Here is a 16,246-nt window from a genome sequence, read left to right on the forward strand (position 1 = left end):
CTGGTCTCTCTTTTTAATCACACTTGTCAATCTGTTCTGGACTCTGTCGCCCCCCACAAGGATAAAAAGTCAAAGAGAGAACCTCAACCCTGGCTAAATGAATCCACCAAAGAATTAAAGAGAGACTGTGGGAGGAAGGAACGCAAATGGAAAATTAAAGCTGCAAGCAGCGTTGAACGGGCCTTCGCGCCTTTGCGCACATCGGGCGGCAGCGCAGTTGAAGGGTTTCTGTCACGGACATGTAGATGTCTTCAGACCCGGGCTGTTTTCAGACAGTGCAAGAAGGAGATAAACATCACTTCCTTTGTCCACTATCTTACCTGCTGCTGGGGCTGCTTTACTGAAATTTTGTGGGGGGCGCTATTCAGCCAGTTTGATTGCACTTTTATGTGGCGTACGTTTAAATGTACATTGTTACGAGTACTTGCTGGACAAGGAAGTGTAACTTTACTTTTTCACTATTATCTAACATTGCATGAAGGAGTTAAATATCATTTCCTGAGTCCACTATATGGTGCTAGAAAACACCCATTAAGTGAACATCATGTCGCTGTACATCAACTGTAGAGAACACCTTGAAAATTTCATGTAACTCAGATAATGTTTGTCATATAAGGCTGAGTTGCTCACACCTGTGTCATCAAAACTGTGCAAGTTTTGAGCCCGGTCACGTGAATTTCAATTAGTAAACTGAAAAGTCTTGATGAGTTTGTGTGTAAAACAAATTAATTTCCTACATTGCATCGTCTATTTTTAGAAAAGTAAACACTTTTAACCCACATGATCTGGTCAAAGTTTGATTGAAATGTGTACTGTCACTGGGCTCTACAGTGTGAGTATTTCACTCGCATTTGCCCCTAAAAATAGATATGTGTGAAGTGGATAAATAATTTACTCGCACACTGTGCGACAACAAATCACAATCATAACACTATATGAAACGCTAGAGGGATTTAAAGTTGAAACAACGGATACAGGAAGTGGTGACGCTCGCAAGGCTAGCGGAGCGTAAGCTGCAGCATGACCAGAAAGAAGCACAACCAGTTAGCCTCCGCTGGGCTCTCAGCTAGCCCCGGCTCTCTGTTTAGATCCAACCGGACCACCGAGCCCCAGTTTGTTATTCAGGTTAAAGTGGGAAGAAGCAGCGGGTCTGTCGGCCAGCTGAGTGAAGTGAAACCTACGGAAGAAACACCAGGACCATCATGGAGAAAAAGTCTGTAGAGGAGCTGCTGTGTTCAGCTGCACAGATAGGAAATCCCGCGGCTGACAGGATGTAACACTGTGTTTGGAAAAATATTTTACTCTTCTCTTTTTGGTTTATAACAGCAGTTGCAACGTTGGGACGGGCAGTAGTGTGTTTGGTTATCAGCAATAATACATAATTATCAATAAAAGATATTGTTAACCTTAATCAATGATTCAGGCACCAACTGTTGGATCTGTGAGGAACACAGTTGATTATTGGCAATAATCATCAATTATCAAGGATAATTAACTAATTATGACAATTAATAGAATTATTAATATGAATTAACAAATACGGGGCACCACCCGGAAACCGGGACCAATAACCAAACAAGGTAGTCTCATAAATGTGAGTTCACCTAGAATGTTAATATATCATATATATCAACATTCAAGGATGAACAAAGAAGGGTGAATTCGAGCTCTGACTCCTTCAATCAGACACTTTTCACAATATGTTACACAATAATGACAGAAGAACTTCTCTTTAAAGATATAACAGTGTTTATTAAACTTAGCAAAATTAACAAAGTTAACAAATGCTTCATTCAATAAACGACTATCCTACGATCTAATCCTACCAAACAAAACACAAACAGCTATGTACAGGGTTGGACACATGCAGGGGAATGCATGTATGTGTGTGTGTGTGTGTGTGTGTGTGTGTGTGTGTGTGTGTGTGTGTGTGTGTGTGTGCGCGAGACAAGATGGCGACGGGGCCTGACGTGATGACGTCATCGGTCTGCGACGCGGACGTGACTATGGGAGGAAGTCACGTCACACGAGACTCGAATGGCAGAAGTACGGCGGTGTCTTAGCTAGACAAAAACAAGATGGCGCCGCCTGGTGGACGGCGTCTCGCACTCACCCAATTCCATGAAAAACACACGTGTCTGATGGCAGATAAGAAAAGACAACGCAAAGCTTTGTCCGACGTTATCTGACCATCAGATGTGCAAAAGATGTCGGTGCGTGTATGTGTTAGTCAGAAGAGAGAGGGAAGAAGGATAGAAAGCAATCGTGAGAGGAAGAGAAGCGGATCTTTTGTCCACAGAGAGCGCACGTACGGACGGCAGTCTGTAATGCACGTTGTCTGGTTTCAGATCGACAAAGCAATTTACTTTCTCACTCACGATGGCACAAACACAGCAGTAGTCCCGAGCGGGACAAACACAAAATAGTCTAGCGTGGTGAACACAACTAACAGGCAGCAAACTTAAAATACTCCTCAGAGTAAAGCAGAGAAAAATTGACTCGGTGGTCCGTCAATAGCACAACAAAACAATAGCAATAAAGCTAAAAGCTAAATGCTAAACAACAGCAACTGATGCTGAAAAGAACACACAACTAACACTGCCTCTGCCCAGACTCATGCCTCTTACTTGGTCGCTTCAGAAAGTGAGCAGGGTGTGTATGAAGTCCGTCTTTCTGCCCGGTTCAGTCTTGTTCTGTCCGGCTCTGTCCTCGGCTCAGATGCAGACAGTGGCCGCCCTTGCGCTATTGGCGAAGGTTTACCGGCGGCTGATTCTCAGCAGCGTGGTGGAGAAAACAGCAGAGTTAACTCGGTGAAGAAGAGCGGGGCAGAGAAGTTCCACGTCTTCCTGAAGAAACTCTGTTTCTTCCTTCTCGAGGGGAATTTGAGGAATGTGTGTGGGTGAACACGGGCGAAGTCTCGTCTCGTCTGGCGAGGGGAAAGACTTCAGTGAGGGGGAAAAACACGTGCGTGGGGTACCTACGTTAGCGAAGCTGACTCACAGTGTAGCGATTAGCCATCCCTACCGCAGGATGCCCCATCTCACACAGACACACAGAGTACTGTCCCGGACACACCCCACTCCTCATCAAACCCTCTCATTCACCTTTTTCTTGAGTGATGACGTGGGTACGGTAGTAAGGATGGTGCGGTACTACGAGAGGATGAATAGCGGTGTCCGGCCTCTTTGTTTTTTCGATTGAAAGTCCGCGTTACCTACAACCGCGGTGCTCCCGGCAGAATTCACCAAGCAATGCAATCTTGGATGTTATGCACCTCGTGGAGCTACGGCGGATAATCGTGTGATGTGGAAGGAAATGCACGGACGGACTTGACTTGGCTGAACAGGACTCATGTGACAAAAAGGTACTCCAGTAAAGCCGTGAGAGAACTTTGTTTTCCTTATGGGTGGGTTTTCTCTTCTTTTTCAGGCCGCACTTGAACTGAACTGAATTGAATTATCACTAGCTGCCTAGACCACCCACACATATCAGTATATCAACTGCTCCTTTATTATTAGACCCAAACCTTACACCAGTCTCAGCACATTCTTGTTTCTTTTTACTGGTGTGCAGCAACAGTTAAATGCACATGTAATTCAGCTCATAATTTTTCTAACTTTTTAAGATGCACACAGAGCACATGCACATGTCATAGTAGAGAATGGACATTACCTTTAAATATCTTGTCCAGTGTGCTCAGGGATGTGATCACTTGTGTCCATAGAAAGGTAAAGACCGATCTTTAGCCTCCTTCATGTCACCGGGAAAAAAGGCAGAGGATGGCTGCTGTGTGCATTATATGAGGAGTAAACATTTGTTTTAAACTTAAGTCCTAAATGGACATGGCACCATTTATTTCTGCCTTAAATGCCCCCTTAGATGAACATACATGTCCCTCTCAACAAATGGCTGCTTAAAATCACACACAGGGCAATGAAATGCCCGATTAATAGTCAAATCATGTCTCCACCTACTGCTCTTTTCTCAGAATGTATTCTTGACAAATGTACCTTCAATGAATTAAAAGTACTAAATGTACACATGCAGATGTTATAAAGGCAAGGTAAAGGTGAAACTGTGGAATACTGGCCATGGTAGAGTCTGTAATGTCTCAATAACTGTAGTTTTAAGACCCTGAAAAAACCACACAATTTACATTTCCACATGATTTGATTAAAACAATAATAAAACAAAGGAAAGTTTGTTAAAGTCAAAGCAGTAAACTTGCTTTTTGGTTTCTGTCCAAGGCTTAAATTAATACCACTTTTTCCCAAATGAAGAGTTTTTTTTGTTTGTTTTGTTTATTTCTTCATATTTTCTCTTTAAATGGTGTTTAGTCGGGTCAACCCCTGATTGTGTGCTTTCAAATGAATTTAACATCAGTTACCTTAACGCTAGCTGGCTAACCAGAAGAAAATAAGCGCAATAATGTTGGCTAAGAAGGTCTTGAAAGGCATGGGCATATTAGCTAGTGAGCTAACAAAATTACATTTTTAACATAAAACTTTCACAAAATAATGTTAACACTCAGCAGCCAACTTGACAGCGACCATCGAGTTTGGACTGTTTGTTGTCTTTGCGCAGGACTGCTTTTTAAATTCTGGGCAGGATGCAACAAACTGGGCTGCCCCAATACAAAATTAAGAGTGAATTAAGTTTAAGTGGACAACTAACGACTATTATATAAAGATAAGTCTGCCAATTTGTTTTGATTAACTCTTTGGTGATATCATGAGATGCCTTGTTTGTCCTACCAACAGTCCAAAACCCAAAATACTCAGTTTATTTATTAGACAAGAAAAGCAACATTTGAGAAGCTAGAAACATAAAATAATGACCATTTAGCTGAAGAGTAAATAGTGGCTGAGTAATTTTTTGTCATTCAACTAATTGTAATACTTGTTTTTTTATGTGACATCAAATCTTTACACTGGGAGATCAAGAATGATCATTATTTGGGTACAATGTGATGATTTATAATCTGAAATAAAAACAAAAATTTAAAAATCCTGAGCCATACTCAGCATTATAGCAGCCCATCAGCAGGGCTTACATTTTTATGATGATGTAAAATCAACTTAAACAAAATGAGTCAATGGAACAAACTGGAATTATATCAGAAATACTTAAAATGCTCCAAAAATTTAAGCACACTCAAAACAACTAAGTTATTACTTCAACAAGTAATAAGTAATTGAGTTAGGTTAAATTTATGGGATGAGTGACTGCAACTTTTCTCTAAGATTAAGATATGTTAACTTATTTCTTTTATTAAGATGCACTGTTAGGTTTTACAGTGTAATATATAATGTAATTTATAGAATATATAATGTAATATATCAGTCACAGGTACAAAACTAGTATTGTACTTTTAAATTTTATTACTTTAAGTGAATTTAGCTGATGATACTTGTGTACTTTCACTGTAATAATAATAATAATAATAATCTTTATCTGTGTAGCACCTTTCATACATGAAATGCAGCTCAAATTATTTCACATAAATTGCATAAAAACTTTTAAGGACCTTAAAGTATTATTTTATATGCAGGACTTTTACTTGTAATGGAGTATTTTTACATTATTGTATCCCTACTTTTACATAAGCAAAGGATCTAAGTACTTCCTCCACCACTGGAAGAAATGTAAGTGAGGAAAACATGGATTTAAATGAATGGAATTGGCCTATAGCCTGATACTGTGACAACTACACTATTAATCTGAATCTCTACCTTCAGTACTGCTGCAGCAGAGAATAATCTCACACATTCATTTTCTTTTTTCCTTTTAATAAACCAAGTGGTTTATAAAAGGTCCACCATAGTTTTACTTTGCCGCACTACCAAATATAGCCCTCTTTATGTGGACATTATGACTCATTATTCCTCAGGAGATGTGAAACTTCTTGGATCTAGTGAGGACTGTAGCTGCTGCATTTTGGACCAACAGAAGACCTCTAGTTGCTGTTATGGATCGCCAGAAAAGAATATGTGGCAATAATCAATTCTGACTGTAATAAAAGCACGTATAAGGCATCCAGCATATGTAACAGATAAAATGGGACAGATCTCAGCTATGTTGCTTAAATGGAAGGAGGAAGATTGTTTCTGTGAACTCTCTTAGAAAACTCTTACGCATTGTCTAATTTCTGCTTTATTATGTGTTTTTCCATCCTTGTAACTTTACTTGTCAACAGGATTTTGCTGTAAAAGAGCAAGTCAACCTACTCTGTACAAATAAAGGTAAAATAAATTTAAAAAATACACGTTTTAATGCAATTTATGTGAAGGACTTTGAGCTGCATTTCATGTGTAAAAAGGTGCTTTACAAATAAAGTGTATTATTGTCATTGTTATTGTAATTATTATTATAACACACACTGCTGGCTTGGAGGAAGAGGTCACAAATAAGCATTAGCTATAAACTCTCTGTGCAGTACATGAGTTTCATGCTCTGTATTGGAACTATGTTAAATTGCATCATCCCTGTAAATTAAAATAAAATAAATAAATAAATAGAATAACACAGACTGTGTGTGTGTCTGTGGGTGTGTACCTGACTTCCACTGGGAATCTTCTAAACTGGTAGATTTCTTGTAAACAACATGGTTAATGAAAGTGAAAGTAAAGACAAAGTGAGGGCGGGAGGCTGCTTTATGAAAGAGCCAGTTTCTCTGTCAGCAGCACCACTTGCTGTTCGTCTCTGCTGCAACATCTCAACAGGAACAGTAAAGGTATGAATCTTTCTATTATGTTTACTGTCAGATTATTTCAGTGATTGAATGAATGTCAAATAATATTTTATGTTTATAGTAGTTTTAAATATGATACATTTCAGAATTGATCAACACAATCAAAATGCAACAAAAGTATATTTTTTAATTTTCATTTAGGTTTTAATAGGTTTTGTTTTTAAGTACACTGTCAATTTTCTTTCTCCTACTAGTCACTTTGTGTTCTCAGAACCTCTCAGCAAATTTGTTCAGTTAACGTTTTACTACTTTTATTAGTTAAGTTTGTAAACTAATAAACTCTGTAACTGTATTGTCTGCTTCATGTGTGTGAGTGATAAAAAGGCTTCAGTCCAGGCTTTCTTTGGAGTTGATGCTAATTTACCTCCTTTTTGTCCTTTTAAAAGGATTTTTTTGTCTACACATTAATGTCAAATTTATGTAGCACCTTTTCATACAAATGTGCTTCAAAGTGTTTTACGTTGAATGAAGAAAATCTATTCATAAAGAAAAGGAAACTATGGAAAACAGGTTTCCAGAGAAGAAGAAGCAGTAAAAGAGCAGGCTTGAATATTCATCCTTCACTTACAGTAAAAATGCATCAGACACAGGGATTTAGAACAGAATGGCTTGATTATCTCTGGAAAAGGGTACAAAAGAATCGCAATGAACACTAGACTGCACCTAGAATCAGTTAAAACCCCCACAGAACCTTCACCAGCACCAACACAATATGTTCTTATGAATGGATTATAAACTGGATGTTAAATAACTATTAATAAGAGAAAACAACCACATGGAGCAACAATTAACTATTTCTGTTTATCCGTTCTAACCAATTCTAACTATTAATACATTACTTTCAGCTAATGATTTCAACTATTTATTTACATTACAGTTACTATTTCAGTTCTTTATACATTACTTTTAGCTGAATGAATTTTATTTTGCGTGTATATAGGCCAAATATATTTACAGGATATGTAGCCTTTATATATATGTATCAGAGAGAGACTCTGTTTACTTGTAATTTTCACTTTCTCTGTATTTATAATTTATAATATAACTATTTATAATTGGTGTTTTCCATATATTTCTCACTTTCCAGCCATGGGAGGCTCACCTTCAACCCCATCACCCCCTCCACGTAAGCTACGAAACCACCTGCACAACACAGTTCACACTTTATTCATGATACTAAACTATTATATGATGCAGCAGTGGAAGCAGTAGACACATTTCATGTGTTACATGTATTTGTAGTTTTGCCTTTACTGTATCACTCTCTTAGTTTTATTTTCTTCTATTTTAATAGAATATACACTGTAAAAACTGTTACTTAGATCTAACTCAAAAAAAATGAGGCAACATTTTCCAAGCACTTTTTGCTAGTTTAGTGAACTTTGTGTTTTTATAAGTTGAGAAAACTCAGTAATAAAATTTTAGCATAAAGTAAAATTTTTAAGTAGTCTTAAAAAAAAAGAAATTTTGTTCAACCATTGTAAAAATAGACAGCAATTTAACACCATCCAACTTCATTAAATTAAGTGGCATTTAAAAGAAAAAATGTTTCTATTAGGGCTGTAGCAGATCACAGATGGCCCACTGGCCTCTACTGACCCCCACTAGGCCTAAGTATCAGGGAATTTGTGACAGTGTCTTCTTACTACATTTTTAAACTAAAATGTTAAACAAGTAACAAACTCCTTTTCATCATTAATCCACTGCATGGGGTGCATAACGTTAGTGAGTGAGCTGTACTTCACAGCATTTCACATTCAACTATCCCAGGATTCCTGCTAACTAGCCGCATGTGGCTAACTCTATCCATCTACACATGGAAAATGCCCGTTCAGTCAGCCCACATAAAATTACACTGATCTGAACCTGACTTCATGAGCAAACCCAAAACAGACCCAACCTTACTTTTTAACAATACTTACATAGTAGTCAGAAATGAGGTCCTGTCCACTCTCAATTGATTGATTGTTATTTTGGACATTGAGGAAGTGCATATAATTGGCAATGTTTCAATGTTATGCGATCCAATATTCTCCAGTATCTACAAATGAAAGAACTCAAGATGACCATATGAACATATTCTACAAAATATTCACATTTTGTAAAAATTCATCCCAGTCACAGTCATTAAAGTGATAGTTATTATTATCATTGGTTATTTGAAGTAACATATCAGGAACTTATACTTAAATCAGTGTATAACCTGCAGCAGACAGCACTCAGCGCTGTAAGAGCAGAGCGGGAACACAGAAGAAAAGCGATGCACTGTGGAGCAAACACAACAAAAAACATTTTAGCCACCTGACATCAATCCCACGCAGGTCCGTGTGTGCGTGCGTGAGAGAGAGTGAGCGGGACAGAGCAGAGCGGAATGTGTGTGTAAGACGCTACAATTATGTGCCGGCCGGAGAGCCCCTAACCCCTGTGTGTAATAGACTACAATTAATAGCATATTGCAGCTCAAAATCACACCCATAAATAAACAAACAACCCTTAACATGTGCAACACAAGGTACACAAGCATATATACATCTTTAATACCAACTGAACATCACAGCAACCTCAGTCAAAGTCACATAAAAGAGCTAAGTAACTAGCGGCTAATCGTTATCATTCTAATCGCTAACTTGCTAGCTCACATCTAAAACAAAAACAGAATAAGCCTGACATAATTAGTGCATTCGCACTCACATATTAAGGATGCACACAGTCCAGCACACAACACAGGCCACTTATGACTGACAGACTGGCTGCAACACACTCGGGTAACTAAACGTTACTACACAGGGATGCACTCAGGTGATGGCGGGCTGAGCAGTTGCATTAGACACAGAGCCTTTCATAGGACTGACTCCGCCTTCTTACAGACATGGCGGCGGTGCCAATTAATTATAAACTTATAAATAAAAAGGATATGTCATTTGTTGTAAAATTTAACACGTAGAAGCCATATTTGACTAAAAATCAGCATTTTGACGGTACGTTAACTGTTTGAGCTTAGTGTGCATTTTGAAACACCTTATGGCATCGCAAGGAGGAAAACGCACACTTAAGCATGACATAGAGCAATACAATCACGGGTGAAAACATTTAACTTTATGCAAGAAAATGATTTCTTACAAGTTGTGTAGTTTGTCGATGAAAAAGCCAGGCAGGTACTCTTGCAGCCTTGTGGGAGAACAAGTTCAGACTTGCTCAGACCGGTTCCAATTGGGCGGGTCCTGAGGATTTACTTATTCAGTAAGTCCTTAAACTAAGTTTTGTGAAATCAGTTTATTGTAAAGTACCAGGAAATCAAATTTATGACAGAAAATTATAAGTTACTTAAACAGTCACACTTTTTACTTTTCTGTAAGTAAAAGCAGACAAAATCAATTTATTGTAAAAAAATATACATTTTATAATTAAGTCACATGGACATTGCCACTGAAGGGCTTTTTACAGTGTATGTTTAATGTAACTAAATTCCCCTGTTAAGCTAAAAACTATATCAGTTTAGTTTGATTTAAAGAACAACAAGTAAACAACAAGTAAATAAATACTTCTATCACTATTACTACTCTTGCTACAGTTTAACCAAACATCATTGTCATAATTCTGTAATATTCATTTTTACCAGATATCTTTCCAAACTTTTTATGATTTTTTTCTGTCTTCTGTTATCTAAAGTATTGCTTCTGCTTCACTTTCACAGCACCACCACCTTCTCCCAGTAAATTATGAAATTTACAACACATTAATTCTGACTATTATTTACATGTTGACGCATGATTCTGATGAATTTACTCTTTCAAAATCCTAATTACATTTACTGTTTGATGCCTTTTTGTTATTTTCTTGTCAGCTTTAAGTGATCCCTGGAGAAAAATATCTTGGGGGTGAGTAGATATAAATTTGATGCTGTAGCCTTCATTTGTGCCTCTGCTGCTCAACACCAACCTGTCTGACAGTTTATTTGTTTGTCAGACCAGGATTTTATTTTGGTTTATGACCAAATACCTGCAAAACTAATGGCATCCCATCACCCTCAGCTGTGTTGCTAATGAGCAAATGCTACAATGCTAACAAGCTAATCTAACAGTAAACATTATACCTGCTGAAATTAGCATGTTAACTAAAAGTTATTTATAACCAGTTGAAATAATTAACTAAAAATAATGGATGAATAGTTGAAATAATTAGCTATAAGTATAATGTAACCATTGTTACTGTGAACACAGTACAATGCTAAGTACAACCTCACTGCTAGCATGGCTGTTGACTCTTACACTGTGTCTGAAATCTCTCATTTTCTACATAGTGCACTACTGTTTATTTACCCTCCACCATTTTATTTGTATGTCTGAACTGTGGCATGTACACTACTTTCTTCTAATAGGCCCACAGTGTGATGCACTGCATTTTATAGATGTGATAATTACTGTTGTGTCACCCAATCAGTCATAACATTCATCTAAAATGTATTTATTTTTACTTGTTTATTTTATTTAAAAAGGGACAATGTACAAGTTGAACATGTATAAAGTTATACAAAAAAGAACACACAAGACACAAAATACAAAACTCACACAAACACAATAGCACATCACAAATGTGATAAAGCAAGTCAGGAACACAATAACATAGAATATCACAGTCAGTGAGTACAGAGCTGAGCAGCTTTTAACAGATTTTTTAACTTGGTTCTGAAAGTAAAGCTGCAGCTCCTCACGTTGTCAGGCAGCGTGTTCCACTGATTTGTTACAGAGAAAGCTGATTGCAAAAATGCAGTGCGGTGAAATAGTGCAATCTCCTATCTGGAGGATCTAATAGAATTTACTGAGCAAGTGTACACAAAGTCATGCAGTGGAGGAGGGGCCAAACCATGAACCACTAATTCACTAATTTGAAAATAATCTAAAATTATCAAAGCTCAGTAAATATTATTTCTCCAGGACCCGACAATGATGGAAATGTATTGGCTTTGTGTCCAGAGTTAGAGAAGAATCTCAATTTACAGCTCATTGTTTAGTGAACTGCTGAGTGACTGTTATACAGGGAGTAGTCAATGAATGTATGACGGAGTGATTTTGGACACCACCTTGTAAAAACTGATATGAACGTTTTATGCATTTAATCTAAAATCCAATTCAACAATTTTTTACACAGAGACAAAGAGAGAGATCTGCAGTATGTGAGGAATTATCAACCTGAAAACACCAACGTCAAACATCTCAGGATCTTGCTCTACGGGCCAGTCACTTTTGGAAAGTCCAGCTTCATCAATTCTGTCGTCAGCGCCGTGAGAGGCAGGCTGAGCATTCCAGCTGAAGCCAATGCAACCAACAGTAAAATAAGTCACTCCAAGAAAGTACGTAAACTAGCCCAGAACAAGTCTTTTTCTTCCTCTACTAATTCTTCTTCACCTCCTTTCACTCTGATTTGATGTTTTTGACACTAGAGATTTGACACACTTGCCTCATCTCCGTCTGGTGTTACTATTAGTGATGTTACCTTCCACACATGATCAACTTTTCAAAGCAAAAGTATTGCAGCGAGATGTTTCAATGCTTCATTTGCCAAAAATCATGTGACTACCTCAGACGAGGCCTCATTACATCAGGAGGTGTTTTGCTGGTTTTGGATACAGGATGTGCTTCTCAGTCTGCCACAGTATTTAAAAACAGAGCTGTAGACTCAGTTTAAAGGGGATCAGTTCTAATAGTGTAGACTTTATAGAACAAAACAATGAAAGCAGTAAGGCCATTTATATTCTAACTGTTTCATCCTTCCATACAAAGACAATACCAATAATTACTCTGACTGATGTCAGTATTTTACTGTATCAAATACTTCAAACCAGATATTTTCTAACGTAGTTGTTAATCTTTGGCAGATGATTCAACCAGGAGAGTTTCATGCTGATCCAACCCACAATTCTCTGCAAATTACAAACACAAGACAAATTACAAGACACTAGTTAAAGGATGGCACCATTGTCATAAATCCTGCACATTTCCATGTTTCTTTCAGTATGAGACTCACAGAATCGAGAAAGGAAGCAGAGGAAACTTCTACCCTTTTGTATTCAATGACATCATGGGTCTGGAGGAAGGGACTGGATGTGGAGTCAGAGTGGAAGACATCAAACTGGCCTTGAAGGGACACGTGCAGGAGGGATACAAGGTACAACTGTAACACTTGATTCAGTCAAACGTTAGTTTTGTATGGCAGCATAGTGCTGACACCATGACAAGAAATATCTGCTCAGTTTCTTGTTATAACAAGAAACTTTTCATGTTATTTTGAGATATTTTCTCATTATTACTAGATGCCAAATTATTCAGTTTTTACAAGAAATCTTCTTGTAATAACAACATATCACTTTGTTATCTCACAAAATGAACGTATCTCATTAAATCAAACTTCTCGTTATAACATGATAAGTTGGTTAGTAATAACAAGAAACTTCCATATGTCATTATGGTTTGAATAAGATTTATGTCATGTATTTAGTATCTAGTAAAAATAAATATAAAAAATATAAAATATCTCTGAATAACATGAAAAATATCTTGTTATAATAAATATTTCACTAATTTTAGTTCTACTGGTAATGCAGAATTTTATTTATCTTTTAAAGCTATTTATTAGTTAATTTTTTTTATTAAAAATAGATTTGTATACTTCTCCTATTTGTTCAGTAGATATGAACCTTTTTTGTAGACTTTGTTGACATTGTTGCATCATTGTTTATATGGACTTTTATATTATTTTACAGTTCAATCCTGCATCTCCATTGTCAGACGGTGATCCTGGATACATCTCCTCACCGTCTGCAGATGACAAAGTTCATGTTCTGGTTTGTGTCTGTGATGCTAATGCATCAGAGATTAAGGAGCCTGTTATGCAGAAGATGAGGGAAATCAGAGAAGCAGCCAGTGGCTTGGGTAAGAGCAGTGCTTGAGAGAAGAGTATCAGCCAATGAAACACATCTGTTATAATAAGGTTGCAGGTACACTGCTCACAGTAAAGCTGAGTGTTCGTGAATCTGCTTCAATCAGTGAACTCATGCAGAACTAATGATGATGTGAATGTTGAGTATGTACAGACTGCAGCTCAGCTGATACTGCAGTTATGACACTGATGTAAATATAGAAATATTAGAGTTTAAAATAATCTGATAACGATGTAATATATCTAATTTAATATATGTATATAAACATTTTTGATATGAATTAATTATTTTAACTAATTAATTATTTGATATTTATCCCTTAAATTTGGTTAGAGTCCAGTTTCAGACTGAAATATCTCAATAACTATTGGATGAATATTGTACAGATATTCATGATCCTCTCAGGATGAATCTAATCTCTTCACTGATCCTCTGACTTTTCACCCAGTGACATCATCCGCTCAAAATTTAAATTTGTCCGAAACATACAAACTGCTAATTATCAAATGTTAGCATGCTAACGTTAAGATGGTGAACATGGTGAGCATTATACCTGCCAAACATCAACATGTTAGCATTTAGCTAAAAGAATGTCAGTACAGTACCTAAGTTACAGCCACACAGAGCAGCTCGCAGGGCTCTAGACTCTTATGAACATATTTACTGAGCATTCTCAGCTCCTCTTTTAGGCGCTAAACAGCTGAACTGTGATTCTCCTTATTTACTGACCATACTGAGGTTTTGTGTTAGTAAAATGGAAGAAAAGTGGCGCAGCTGAACATTCAAAGTTCAGCAGCAGAAAACACTTTTCACTCCATTCTTGTCCAGACATACAGGTGAGTCTGATTCATCATCACTTTCTGCAAATCAGATGACGTGCAGCTTAATTTAAATATCCTGCTACGTCAAAACATTGTAACGACACAAATGTTTGTGATTACGGGCCCTATTTTAACGATCTAAAGTGCATGGTCTGAAGCGCATGGCGCAAATGCACTTAGTTTGTGTCCAAATCCGCTTTTGCTATTTTAACAGTGGAAAAATGGTCGCTGCGCCAGGCGCACGGTTCAAAGGGGTTGTCCATAGTCTCCTAATTAATCATGGGTGTGTTTTCAGCGTAACATGCAATAAACCAATCACAGTGTCATCTCCCATTCTCTTTAAGAGCCAGGTGTGCTTGCACCTTGGCGGATTGCTATTATAACAGCGCATTTGCCGAGTAGCAAGAAGGAGCGCTTCTCTGCAGAGGAAACAGATCTGCTCGTGAGCAAAGTGAAAGTGCACGATCCATAACAAGCACACTGCTGCTCCTGGACCCTCCCGTGGTCCCAGACCACCAGTTTAAGATCCTGTTCATTCATTTGTTGCAAATTTGTCTTCGTTTGGTTTTTGAAAAGGTTTATTATGTTTTTAATATATAATGTTTTTTTAAACCTGAATGAACTGTGAAAGTTAACTGAAGTCAGGTTACTAAATGCATCTCTCTGTCGGCAGGGATTCCTCAAGTGGCGATTGTCACCAAAGTTGATCAAGCCTGTGGTGAAACTGAAAAGGATCTAAAGAATGTCTACAAGAGCAAATACCTGAAGAAAAAGGTGAGTTTCTGTCAGTTTTGTTACAGAAATGTAAAGTAAGTTCAGTATTTTTATAATGTGAGCTCACTGTAGATGAATTATTGTTTCTTTAAAACTTAGATCACAGACTTCAGCGCTAGGCTGGGTATTCCACTCAACTGCATCTTTGCTGTGAAGAACTACAGCTCAGAAATCTACCTGGATGAGGATGTTGACACACTGATCCTGAACGCACTGAGACTGATGATTGACTTTGGAGATGACTTCATTAACAAAATGTAAACCTACTTTCTGCTGAGATACATGGTCATCATACCATTATCATTTATTATCATTAATGATGATCAGCTTAATACCAGTATGATGGAGAATGGTTTAGTATTATTGTGTTAATACACATTCATGTTGAGATCATCAATAAGGAGGTATTAGTCTGTGTTGATTTGCTTTTTATTATCCTAATGTGTAGTTGATTTGTTTGCCTTTCCTTCCCTTTCATAAAGTCGCTCCACTCAAAAACGTTTTTCTTCTTGTTCCTTCAGTTGGATGTTTGTTCTCTTCTCTTTGTAGAAACATGTGCAGAGTTTGTTTTCATTCTTCTGCTGAAAGTTTCTCTGAAATCATTTAAAATCAGATATTCAGATGTGGTCCTATGAGCAGGATTTGTGACATCACAACTAGTTTGGAAGCCAATCCTGGTCCAATATTCAATTCACACAAATGTGATGTGATTTTCTTTATTGGTTTTGTGGAAAAAACATATCAGACATTATTGTTCCAGTATTAAAGCTACACTTATTTCAACATTTAGCTGGATAGAAATGCAGATAAAACACAGTTTCAACTGCATTTTAATGACTAAATATATTATATGTGGAGAAAACTGGTGAAAATCAGTTAAAGTACTTACAGATTTCACCTTGAAGTCTCATTTGCTGATTGTTTGTGCAAAAGAGGAACTTTTTCTTCTTCTTCTTCATCTTC

At 37.2% G+C, this 16,246-nt stretch overlaps 1 protein-coding gene across 1 annotated transcript in view; it reads left to right on the forward strand.

Annotated features, from left to right (window-relative positions):
- LOC121907568 (interferon-induced protein 44-like) overlaps nucleotides 1–15,781 on the forward strand; it is a 198,666-nt gene extending 182,885 nt beyond the window's left edge. Inside the window, exons 2-9 of the mRNA XM_042427203.1 lie at nucleotides 6,681–6,733; nucleotides 7,839–7,877; nucleotides 10,596–10,629; nucleotides 11,900–12,101; nucleotides 12,764–12,916; nucleotides 13,512–13,680; nucleotides 15,183–15,283; nucleotides 15,383–15,781. Coding sequence (XP_042283137.1) covers nucleotides 7,841–7,877; nucleotides 10,596–10,629; nucleotides 11,900–12,101; nucleotides 12,764–12,916; nucleotides 13,512–13,680; nucleotides 15,183–15,283; nucleotides 15,383–15,544 — 858 coding nt within the window. The 5' untranslated portion in view covers nucleotides 6,681–6,733; nucleotides 7,839–7,840 and the 3' untranslated portion in view covers nucleotides 15,545–15,781. The remainder of the gene's footprint in view (nucleotides 1–6,680; nucleotides 6,734–7,838; nucleotides 7,878–10,595; nucleotides 10,630–11,899; nucleotides 12,102–12,763; nucleotides 12,917–13,511; nucleotides 13,681–15,182; nucleotides 15,284–15,382) is intronic.
- The last annotated feature ends 465 nt before the right edge of the window (nucleotides 15,782–16,246 follow it).

This window comes from Thunnus maccoyii, chromosome 11 (genome assembly GCF_910596095.1).
Source record: "Thunnus maccoyii chromosome 11, fThuMac1.1, whole genome shotgun sequence".
In the NCBI taxonomy this organism is placed as follows: Eukaryota; Metazoa; Chordata; class Actinopteri; order Scombriformes; family Scombridae; genus Thunnus; species Thunnus maccoyii.